At 63.5% G+C, this 11,037-nt stretch overlaps 2 protein-coding genes across 2 annotated transcripts in view; one reads left to right on the top strand and one right to left on the bottom strand.

Moving 5' to 3' along the window:
• Nucleotides 1–892: 892 nt before the first annotated feature.
• On the bottom strand, nucleotides 893–6,502 carry MNEG_8420 (26S proteasome regulatory subunit N1; the record flags this gene model as incomplete). The annotated part of the gene is made up of 16 exons (XM_014043109.1): nucleotides 893–948; nucleotides 1,147–1,222; nucleotides 1,510–1,622; nucleotides 1,951–2,001; nucleotides 2,280–2,383; nucleotides 2,580–2,671; nucleotides 2,940–3,021; nucleotides 3,242–3,382; nucleotides 3,643–3,734; nucleotides 3,954–4,038; nucleotides 4,264–4,346; nucleotides 4,540–4,619; nucleotides 4,892–4,949; nucleotides 5,211–5,323; nucleotides 5,618–5,671; nucleotides 6,014–6,502. Coding segments are annotated over 16 exons (1,769 nt in total), but the record flags the coding sequence as incomplete, so codon positions are not given.
• Nucleotides 6,503–7,890: 1,388 nt separating this feature from the next.
• MNEG_8419 (hypothetical protein) overlaps nucleotides 7,891–11,037 on the top strand; it is a gene marked incomplete at both ends in the record, with an annotated part of 4,096 nt that continues 949 nt past the window's right edge. The window contains 6 exons of the mRNA XM_014043108.1: nucleotides 7,891–8,058; nucleotides 8,333–8,401; nucleotides 8,550–8,647; nucleotides 8,838–9,025; nucleotides 9,222–9,385; nucleotides 9,597–10,007. Coding sequence (XP_013898562.1) covers nucleotides 7,891–8,058; nucleotides 8,333–8,401; nucleotides 8,550–8,647; nucleotides 8,838–9,025; nucleotides 9,222–9,385; nucleotides 9,597–10,007 — 1,098 coding nt within the window. The remainder of the gene's footprint in view (nucleotides 8,059–8,332; nucleotides 8,402–8,549; nucleotides 8,648–8,837; nucleotides 9,026–9,221; nucleotides 9,386–9,596; nucleotides 10,008–11,037) is intronic.

The following is an 11,037-nucleotide window of genomic DNA, read 5'->3' as shown; positions in this document are numbered from 1 at the left end:
CGCCCCGGCCGCGCCGCCGGCGGCGGCGCCTGCTGCGGCTGCGGGGGTGTCTGGCTTGTCGTCCTCGTCGCTGGGGTGGTCCCCGCAGAGCTCCAAAAGCTCCTGGACCTGTTGATGCGCAAATTGGTGGGCATGCTATTGTCAAGGTTTATGATCATAAGGCAGGCCGACACTCGCGGGCCACCCTCGTGCTCTCATGCGGGTGCAGGGGGTTCGGCTGGGGTGCAGCCCACTCTCGAGGGCCTAGTCGCATGCGGGTACAGGGGGTTGGGCTGGGGTGATGCTTGGGGCCAGCACCCGCACTGCAGCGGCTCGCAGAGCGGCACCAAGCGTCTGAGCCGGCCGGGGCCTGACGTCATCCGGGCCAGCGGTGGGGCACCCGCTACATGCACGCCCTTGAACCAAGAAAAACGTTCCGCCACGAGTCGGCAGGGCGCGGGAGTGGGGGGGGGGGGGAGCCGCGCACCTTGAGCACGTTGCCGCTGCCGGCATAGGCCAGCCCATCAAGCACCACCTGGCAGTACCTGGGGCGAAGCAGGACCGATGGGGTGCGATGAGGGTGGCAGCAGGGGGAGGGTATCTAGACATGAGTTGCGAATGACGACGTGGGCTCGCAGGCACATGCTGAATGTGTTGGCGCGGTGGGGATCAAGGGTTCATCGCGGTGCGGCAGGGTTCCAGTGCAGAGGGCTAGGCTGGGTGGTGCTGAGAGCAGGGTTCCAATGAGCCCACAAAGCCCGGCCGCTTGGCTGGCGGCATCTCCCTCCCTCTCTCCCTTGCTGCCCCCTTTCATCAGATTCATGCGTCAAGCACAACCCCGCCGACCGACAGGCGGGGATCCTGGTCTTGCAGCCTGCGCATGTCCCCCCGCCGTCAGCCGGGCCCCCCTCACTTGCTGACGCGCTCGCTGAGGGTCTTGACGATCTCGACAGTCGCCTCCACAGTCTCCTGCAACGCAGAGCGTATTGCCCCGCAGTCACAGGCCGCACAGCTGACCCGCCAAGCCGCGAATTTGTATGCCCAATTCCACATCGCAGGACCTGCTGACACCTGCAAAGCTTCCACAATGTCCCGACAAAAACACCCGCACCACCCATACACCCACCCACATACAGATATGCCGTCCACCGGCCAACGCGGCCCCACCTGCTTGCCGAGGAACAGCAGGCCCAGCCCCAGCACCAGGTACTTGGCAAAAGGACCCGACAGCTCCGCCTCACCCCTGCAGCAGGGTGAAGGGGGGAAGCGCGAGCGATCGCAGCAGGTTGGCTGGCGTCATCACGGCAGAGGTATCAGGCGAGGGCGGCAAGGAGGACTTTGCCGATCCTCCCACCCATGGGGGCCGCACTTTTTAAGGGTGTTTGAGCACCGCGAGCCAAAGCAAAGTATCCAAGCACGCCACTACCTGATCAGCAACTCCAGCCCCATCAATCCGCACTAAACGCCAACTGCCTGGTTGCTGATTCTGAGGCAACCCCTCAACCCCAAACCACTCTCCACTCCCCTGACCCCAACACATCCCCCGACCTGCTCATGAGGCCCGTGAGAATGGCCTCCACCAGGTCCTCCTTGCAGCTGCTCGCAAACACCAGGCCCAGCGACAGCGCCGCAAAACCGGACACCTGACGCGGCGCCAAGGGGTTAAAGGGCGGGGCTGAGCTCCAGGTGTCGTGTCGTGAAACCAGGACACTGCAGAGGTGCACACATGAAGCCTCGCCACAGGATCCGAAGAGAAGTAGCTGCCGCAACAGCCGGCTTGCGCGAGAGGTAGACAACAGGGGCCAGCTGGGATGGCCCGATGTGGGGTATGCCAACATGATGGCAGACCGCGCGGCTGCCGAGGCGACAGCTGCTGCTGGGTTGTGCAAGACAGCCACACTTGGCACCGGGGTTCGATACTTGTCACTGATTTTAGTGTTTTTTCCGTGTCAGCCCAGTCGTCAGCCTCACCTCCATGGACACGTCTGTGTCTATGACCAGCGGGACCAGCAGCTCAGCCACCTGTCAGGGGGCGGGGGTTGAATGAGGACAGCACGCATGGTCACGGGCAGGCCTGGGTCAAGGGTACTATAGCGATCAATAGTTGCTTGATTGGCACTTGCTGTGTGTATATTTGGCGATGATGCGATGTCAGCGGGGTGATCCAACCGTTTGGCGCTGCAATCAAACATGCATGTCTGGAAGCTGGCGACATCGCCTGCTGCCAGGCCGGCAGCTGAGGCGCCGCCAAGAGGGTGCGGCGGTGCGACGTGTTCCACTAGAGCCCAGCAGGCACGCACCTCCTCGCGCCGCGTGCCGGCATAGGCGAGGCCGAGGCCCAGCACAGCTCCAGCGCGCACCCCGGGGTCCGTGTTGGTCACGTAGTCGCAGATGAGGGCGAAGGCTGCGGCGGGCGTGGGTTGGACAGGACAGGGCCAGGCACGGGCAAGGTACGATGCGTGGTTGGTGGGTGGGACCAGCAGCATTTGGTGCGGGTCGTCAGCGCAAAAGCGGGGACCACGAGGGGCTGGAAGTGCGGGCTGTGCAAGATGATTCTTAAAACGAGATCTTTTCGCTATAATCTTGCCCGAGCCGCCCACCTGGGTCGTTCTCGTTCTGCACACAGCAGTTGACGATGCCGATGGCCATCAGCGCCCCCGCCACCACGAACTGGTCGGTTGAGTAGAGGTACCTGATCATGTGATTAGGGGTGTGTGGGGGTTGAGAGTAAGCGGACGGTTGTTAAAGAAGAGTGAAAGGTGAATCAAGGGATCGGAGAGGCGGAAGGCATGGGCTTGCCAGGGAGCCCTTAGGTCGACCGACCTTGCGGGGCGCTGCAAGGCGTGCAGCAGGCGCTGCATTTGACAGGGGCAAGTTCAAAAAGGAAACAGGAAACAAGAGAGAAGATAATCTAGCAATGCAGAATAAGCCTCGGCTGTGCGCAATGCACCCTCCCTCACTTGTCGATGGCAGGGAGGCCGCCCTCCACGTCCCACAGGCTGATCAGACCCAGGCTGGCCGTGGCCGCGGTCTTGCCGTGGTCTTTGTTTTTGAAGATCCAGTGGACTAAATATTATCGGGATTGGGCGGCCAGGTTGACTGAGACATGTGAAGTGCAGATGCAGCTATGCTAGCAAATAATGCAGACATAATCCAACCACGACCATGTCGCGCAACTAATACCACCAATGCTGAAACCCACTTCCCCCACTGCACTCTCTGCTGTCCTCCCGCACGGTGCCAGGCGTCCCCGCCCGCCCACCGTTGTCGCCGCCGCTGCCCTCGCTGCTGGGCGTGACCATCTTGTCGGTGCCGAAGCCGGCGTTGACGAAGGCGTTGACCAGGGTGGAGGCCAGGTTCTGGCGCGCGCTGTCCACCGCCGGGCCCTGCGGCTGGCGGCCCTCTGGGGCAGGCGCAGGCGCAGCAGGTTGACCACTTTTGAGTGGGAAGTTGAGCCAGCGAAGCCGGGGCAAACGGGGGCCCACCCACACACCGTCGAACATCCCCCCCCCCAAACAGCACCACGTCCTAGCTACTGCCGGCTGCTCAGGCGCAGGCAGCGCTGCGAGCACCCCATGTCAGGTCAGCGTGCTGGCACAGCAACACCTCGCCCCTTCCCGGAAACACGACCGCACACAGGTGCACGCCCCGTGTCCCACCCACCTATGAGGTGGCTCTTGTAGACGTCCTCGGGCACCTTGGGCTCCATCACGTCCAGATCACGCGCCAGGGCCAGGTAGTGCTCCGACAGCTTGCTGGAGGGCGGGTGCAGGGGAGGGAGGGGTTGAGCGCAGGGGGATAGCCCAGGGGATCAGGGGGAAACACGAGAACATAATACGGTAGTCTTGCACGTGACATTCCCTGAGTGGCAATTTCGGCAGCCAGGGCAGTCCCAGGCTCTGCCAACAGCGCTTGCTAGCAGTGTCCGGGGCGCCTGGAGCATTGCAGTGCAAGCCCGCCCCCCGCCGCCCCACCTGTTGCTGATGATCTCCCGCAGGCTGTCCCGGAGGGCCTCGTCCTCCACCGCCGCCGGGCCGTCCTCCAAGTCCAGGGCATGGCCTGATGTGGGGAGTAAACCGACCGATGGATTGTGATGGGTGTGTGCGGCGCGGGGTATGCCACGCTCTGCAATGCAGGAGCTTCAAGCACATAAAGGCAGCGCCACCTTGCAGGTGTGTGCTACTTCCTCGCTGCAGGCGCGGCACGGTGCAACCAACATCACCTGATTGTGCCCGCTGGATACCCCCTCTCCAAGGCTCCATGCCCCCCCCCACTCCCACCCACCATGCCGCGCCAGCAGGTATGCGAGCTGCTTCTTCTCGAGGGGGTCCGCGCAGCCAGCGAACGTGCCAGAGATCACCTCCGGGCTGAGCAAGGCAACAAAGGGAGCCGGCGCATGCTGGTGAGCCAAGGCTGCAGCTGGACAGGCGGGCTGCTGCTCAAGCCCTGAGTGCAAACAGGAGCCTGTGCCTTGAAAAATTAGGACTTCAGACTGCTTGTGCAGCAGCGAAATGGGGGCCACCTGCCATAATGGAATTGCGCCCTGTGGCCCCGGCCCACCTGTTGATGCGCAGCGCCACCCTAAGAGCGTCGTGGTGCTTGCCCATCCTGGTGTAGATGCGGTGCGCAATCTCGAGGACCTTCGGTGGGGAAACACGCGGGGTTGCATGACGAAAGGCAGGGAGTTGAGGCCACAGGAAACGGCTCTCTGGGATTTGGCAGCGCCTATTGGCCGCCGGGTGGGGCCCTGCCCCGCACATCGAAGGAGGCAACCCGCTGTCGGGCTGCGCCTAGACGCAGCGCATGGGGCACCACACCCAACGGCTGCTGGGTTGGTTGGATTTACACGGCCGAGGGCCGATTTGCCCGAGCCCCTCCCCCCCCCCCGCGCACGACTGCCAGTCAAACCCACCGCGGTGTCGTCGGGCTCGGGCAGGTAGCTGCAGCACGACACCAGGTACAGGCACGTCCTGGGGGAATGGCACAACCGACAATCTAAACAACGGGCCCGGCAAGCACGGCTGGGTACAAAGCGATGGCAAGCTGGGTTTGTTAGCTACTGGCAGCTACCACAAAAGCGCTGCACTTGCCCTCCACCTGCAGATTCGAGACACCCCGAGCGTTTGCGTGCATACCGTCATCTGCGAAGCTCTAGGCCCCTGCCTCCTCACCAACCAGCTGCTTCCCTGCCACACACATGCCATTCTCCCCTGCCGCGAGTCACCACCCACCTGCCGTAGTTCTTGTCGTCGCAGAGGCCCTCCAGCATGTCAAGACGCTCCACCTCCAGCAGCAGGTCCACCGCCTCGGGCTCGGCGTTGTGGGACATATGGTACGGCGCGATCTGGGGGGAGTTGGGGGGTGGGGGTGGGGGTGGGTAGGGGCCAGCCAAGGTGAGGGATGGCGCACAAGCAACATCAAAGGCATGGCAGCGGCGGCGGCCGCAGCAGCAGCAGCAGCAGCAGTACCACCCGCCACGGCTGCAGCGGCGCCAGCAGGGGCGCCGCGGCTGCAGCGGGACAAGCAGGGGCTGGTTTCGAAGGGAAACCGCTTGTCGCCTGGCCGGCTGCCACTGCTGCGCCTCCCCGTGCCAGGCCGCACCACTCAGTTTATAACGGGCCGCACACCCTCGGCGCACCTGGTCCACCAGAACCATGAGGTCCGACACATCGCCCCCCGCCTCCTGCCGCACCTGCAGTGATGGGGGGTGGGGGGGGATTGGGCGCACAGGGGGGGCCCGGCAGAGGCTCATAACACAGGCGGTGCCGTACGACAACAAAGTGACATGGCCTTTCTGAAATATGATGGCTCCCTGAGCAGCTGCACCATGTCTCAGATGCAGCCGTGCTGTGCTACCAATTGTAGAAACAAGTGTGGGCAAATCATCACAACTCTGGAAACGGCGGCACGTCTATCACTTCCCCACTCCCATTGGCGGTCCATGGACGACAAAAGTGCTGCCGCCCACAAGCAATCGAGCCCCACTGCCATAAATAGAACATCATGCGGCCCGCCAACCAGCCGCTGGCCGCACCTTGAACTCCTCCGAAATCTCGCCGCTGATATGACGCAGATACTCGTGTCCCCACTGGCCCAGGTTATCCAGGCTGCCGGCAAGCTTGTAGCGCAGCCCCAGCCGCTCGCCCTCCTTCCCCGCGACAGTGCTGGCCAGGACGGAAAGGACGTCGGCAAGCGCCGCACGGTTGGCCGCGCCGGGCGCCATTGCGTCGAACGCTGCCTTGAGCGTGTCGACGTGTGGCACCAGGAACTTCAGGGGCTTGGGAACGGCGCTCATCGCGCTAGTAGAAGACTGGATCTCGTTGCATATGGCGTCCAACGCTGACTTCTGCACGCCAGAGTCGCCATCGGACACCCGCTGCACCATCAGCTCGAGGTTTTTCTTGAGCTCCAGGTCCTCCTCCGACAAGTCTGCATCAGGATCAGTCGGCACATCCTTCTTGCCCTTCGCTTTGGCGTCTTTGGGAGCCTCCGCGGCCTTCTGCTGGTCCTTCGTCACAGCCATGGCGCAGGACGCCCCTCCGATGACAGGTAAGGCTGTTTAATGGTGATACTAGTTGATCTAGAATAACCGAAAAGCCCAGGAGGCTTCTTGCTCGTCGTGATCGGTTGATCGATCTGGCCTTACGTCGAACACGGATGGACCTCGAAACAATGATAGATATATTACAGAAACGCTGTTCAAGCAACTCATGTGCACATGCATGGAGAAACATCGTCGAACAAGGTGCAGCGCCACGCGCCACTGACGCACTGCGCTCGAGTGTTCTGGTGTGGTGCTAGTGTGTGCGCACCGAGTGCAGCGTGGTACTGCAGCGAGTCCAGAATTCATGAATCAGACGTGTAAATCTTCCCACGCAATCCTGTGGCGCGTTCTCTGCCTGCACATAATGTATGTACAACACGCGGTCATTGGTACACAGTCCATCTAGTGGACTTGATGGACTCCATCACCTTGGCTGCAGCACTTTGATCATGGGTAAATCCTTTGGATCGGGGTGCCCGCCCCGCTCTGGCGCACTCGCACACAGCCTTGCTTCAACCCAAAGCCGTGGTGTTTCATGTTGTCCAGCTCAATGAGAGACCGCCTGATGAGCTGTACCTATCAACAGCCTGGACAAATTGATGCACACCAAGTTTGATGTGCAAAGTTTAGGGTTTGAGGTCTCTGTGCAAGGCAGGGGCACCTGTAAGCGTATAACAGGATTGGAGCAGTGGGTTGCAATAGCCGAGGGAGCCTGTGCCGGCAAATTCTCGAGGAGACTTGTTCGTTCTTGGGAGCTGCGGGTGAGGCACAGGCACTGCATTTGCCGAGTACCTGGGACCGTGAACGCTGAGCCCATAGGTGTCAATGGAGGTGCTTTGGCACAGGTTTGCGTGGGTTCAGCGCGCACAATTTTGCAGCAAGCCAGGAGAGCGTGCCCTGACGGAGGCTGGGCTGCAGAGAGGGTGATTGGACCATATGTGTCACACAAATCTGCGGCCCAATATGTTGATTATTTCTTTTGCAGGTCCTGCACCCTCCAGGGCCGCCATCTTCATTAGCCCCGGCAACAGCAGCAACACTGCGAACTTGTTGACTTTGGCGTCGGTGACGGAGTGCCCCACCCCATCGTGCCCAACACACACCGCGTGCCCTGGACCACCATGTACGTGTGATATTAGAGGATGTCTAATCAGACGCGCATTGCCAGGAAGTAGGATCACCGTCTGAGGGACCTGTGGCACCGGGTGAAGCTTGGATTCAATGATTACGGCCTTTGTCAGGCCGCTGGATGTGTTCGCACAAAACCTCAATTGAATTGCATGGGTCGTCAGTGTTCTTTGCTTCGCACAGTCATGATCCAGCGACATAGAAGCTGGTGAAGCCGCGTTTTGCAGCGAGGTGCTCGCATGGAGCTCACGTTTCTAGAAGATCGCGCTGGCACTCTCAGCTGGTCGGTGCTGCGCGGGCTCGTCGCTGCGGTGCAGCGCAGCGGCGCTCTGCCTGATGACTTCCGGCACACGCTCAAGGAGCGCTTGAAGTCGGAGGTGCTGCCGCTGGTGCTGAATTCGCTCACGGTGTGTATGGTGGACTGTTACTATTTCTGCTGTGCTGTGCATCGGCACTTGTTGCAGCAGCTGGGGCGGTCCCCGAGGCAGAACAGTGATGTGCAGGGTGCCTGTCGAGGAAGCGTCTGAAGGACACTGCAATTGCGTGTTGTGCATGTGTGTGCGAAATCCATGCCAGGCTTTGACATGCTGGACGTTGGGAGCTTCAGGCCACCCTTCACGGGGTGGTTAGCAAGTTGCAATGCCCTGCACGTTGCTGGCACCGCCCCCCCCCCTACCCCAGGCTCTGCACACGTTGGCAATCAATTGCGGCCCGGGTGTGAGGGACGCGATCGCGCACCCCTCGTCCAAGGTAGCAACACGGATGATCCCCATGCTAGATGCCATTTTGCAGTCTAGCAGGGACAGACTTGGGCATGGGCAGTGGGCAAGTATCCGAGTCCCTGTCTCAACCTCGGCTACCTAGACCAAGTCCCACTCCACCCACCCCCTCCTTGCAGGTGCTGAAGTATCTGGAGCGGCTCCTGAGCAAGCCGTCAACACCTGGCGTCGAGGCGGCAGTTGCCCAGCTGCTGCTCGATTGGAGCTTCTTGTTTGGGTGAGCGTACATAAGGCAATTGAAAGGCATCATGTTATGCAGGGGCCGCTGGCTCTGACAGGCATAATGTGGACGTGGCTGGCTGGCTGGCAGGCACGTGCGTACCCTACTGTTACGCTGTTGCCGTGCCGAGAAAACCAAAAAATGTGGAACCGCATCCCTCCCCGAAAATCTGCAACTCGCTCCTCAGCCGAGAGGAGCTTGGCGCCCGCTCTTCCGCGCTCATATCCGGCGTGCGCCTGCGGCCGCTGGTCGCCCCCATGCGCCCGTCCGACGTGGCGGTCGCGGAGCGGGACTCCCGGCGGTCCGGCATGCCGCGGTTTGCGCCGTTCACGCCCGGCTACGATTTTGGGGTCGCCTATGCACACCCTCTCGATGGTGAGCATGCAGGGTCTCAACCCGCTTCATGCGTTGGTTTGGGATGTTTATTTAGAACCGTGTGACCAGGGCCGTCTTGCTCAGCGCAACAGCTGCCGTGCGAGGCGGCCGTCGCCATGCCGGTCGCCGCACTTGTCCCTGCCGAATGCGTACCTCTCTGGGACACGCCGACCCCTACCGCCAATTCCCTGCGCAGGCCCGTCACCGGCCAGCACGACGCCCGTGCTCGCGGCCTACGCGCGCCAGGCGCTGCAGGAGGGTTCGGGCGCCGGCGCCGGGCCCACGGGCGGCGGCGGCTCGGGGCGGCCCACAGTGCTGGGGTCAGACGAGGTGGAGCCACCCAGGGTGATTGCGGAGCGGGTAGGTGGCCTAGCAGCTGGCAAGCGACGGCTCATCATAGCGTGCGGCTGTCGTGCTGCTCTGCGGAGCGCCTCCCAGGACGCAGTGCATCCACCAGCAGCAGCACCACCCAATTTTTGTGTGTAACCTACGCCCTGCTTGAGGCCGTGCTGGAGAATAATAGCCGAATTTCACCCGTGAAGTCCTGATGAATCAACATCATCACCCGCAGGTACTGCGCCGTGTTGGTGACTTACAAGAGGACGTGGGGGCCCTCGCCACCGCCCAGCGCGGGGCAGTCTCTGCGGCGCGCCACGCCGACCAGCCGCAGCTGGCGAAGCGCCTCGACGCTGCGTACGCCGCCGCCGCGCGCTGCGACGGCTGGCGGCGGCAGGTCGCCGCGGCCGTCGCCGGCAGCTCGGGAGGCTGGGGCGCGGACGGCGGCGGCGGCGGCGGCGGCGGCGGCGCGCAGGCGCGGCGGGGGCCGAAGCTCAGCAGCGAGCAGCTGGCGCAGCTGCTGTCGTTGGCGGACCAGCTCAACGCCGTGCTAGACAGCTGGCAGCGCTGCACGCACGTGGAGCTGTGGCAGCAGCGCGGCGGCAGCCACGACGGCAGGGAGAGCAGCGGCGGCGGGGCCGGGGCCGTTGGAGAAAGGGCGCCGCTGCTGCGGGAAACGGGTTCGGCCCTGTCAGTGGCCACCGCTCGCCCCGCACCGGCTCCGGCGCCGGCGCCGGCAGCACACCCGCTGCTAACGCCTGTGGCGACGGGCGCCTCTGTCGCTTCTGTGTCAATGGGTCAACAGCCAAGGCATTACTTTGACCTGTTGACCGGGGACTCCTTCAACACCAGCAGCAACTCCAACCCCTTCTTCTCGCAGCCGCCACCGCGCGCGAGCACCTCGGCCGCGCCCGCTGGGGACGCTGCGTCGGCCGCGGCGCGCTCGTCCGGCCCTCCCGTGTCGCGCCTCGCGGCCACGACCAGCCCGCCTTGCGCAGCAGCCACCAACCCATTTGCAGGCCCCCCCCCTGTCCCATTGCCAGCAGCAGACGCGAGCACCCCGCCTTCTGTGGGGAACGCAGCGGCTGCAGGCGCCGCAGCGAAGGGCGGCGGCACCGGCAGCAGCTCTTCAGAAGACGAGGGCGCAAGCAGCGTGCCCCTCGCCAACCCCTTTGCCGGCGCGCCCCTGCCGCCCGCCCTGGCAGCCGCGGCGGCCGCCGCTGTGACGAGAGCGGCAGCACCAGCAGCACCACCACCACCAGCGGCAGCGGCGGCGGCCGCAGCATCGGCAGAGGTACCCTCAATCGCACCCTCAGCAGCGAACGCACCGCCAACGTGGCCGCAGGCAGCTAGGGGCAGCGCAGACTTGGCGGCCGCCACCAATGGCAGCCACGCCGCCGCAGCAGGCATTGGTGCAGGGGCCAGCGCTGGGGCCGGGCCTGAGACCATCCAGACGCGTGTGCTGGACCTGTTTGCAGATGACGACGACGAAACAGTGCAGCAGCAAGCGCCTGCAGGGCCGCCGCCACAGGCTGCCACGCAGGCTGCCCCACTACCCGGCGCGCCGCCGCAGCAGCCTGCAAACCCAAGCGCAGTGGCGGCACCGCTGCCCCCGCATCAGCAGCAGCCCCACCCCGCACCATTGCGCCCCCCGCCGCTGCCACCTTTCATGGCGG

This window comes from Monoraphidium neglectum (genome assembly GCF_000611645.1).
Source record: "Monoraphidium neglectum strain SAG 48.87 unplaced genomic scaffold scaffold01598, whole genome shotgun sequence".
NCBI lineage: Eukaryota > Viridiplantae > Chlorophyta > Chlorophyceae > Sphaeropleales > Selenastraceae > Monoraphidium > Monoraphidium neglectum.
Note: the sequence above shows the minus strand (reverse complement) of the source record. Positions and strands in the feature narration are given on the sequence as shown.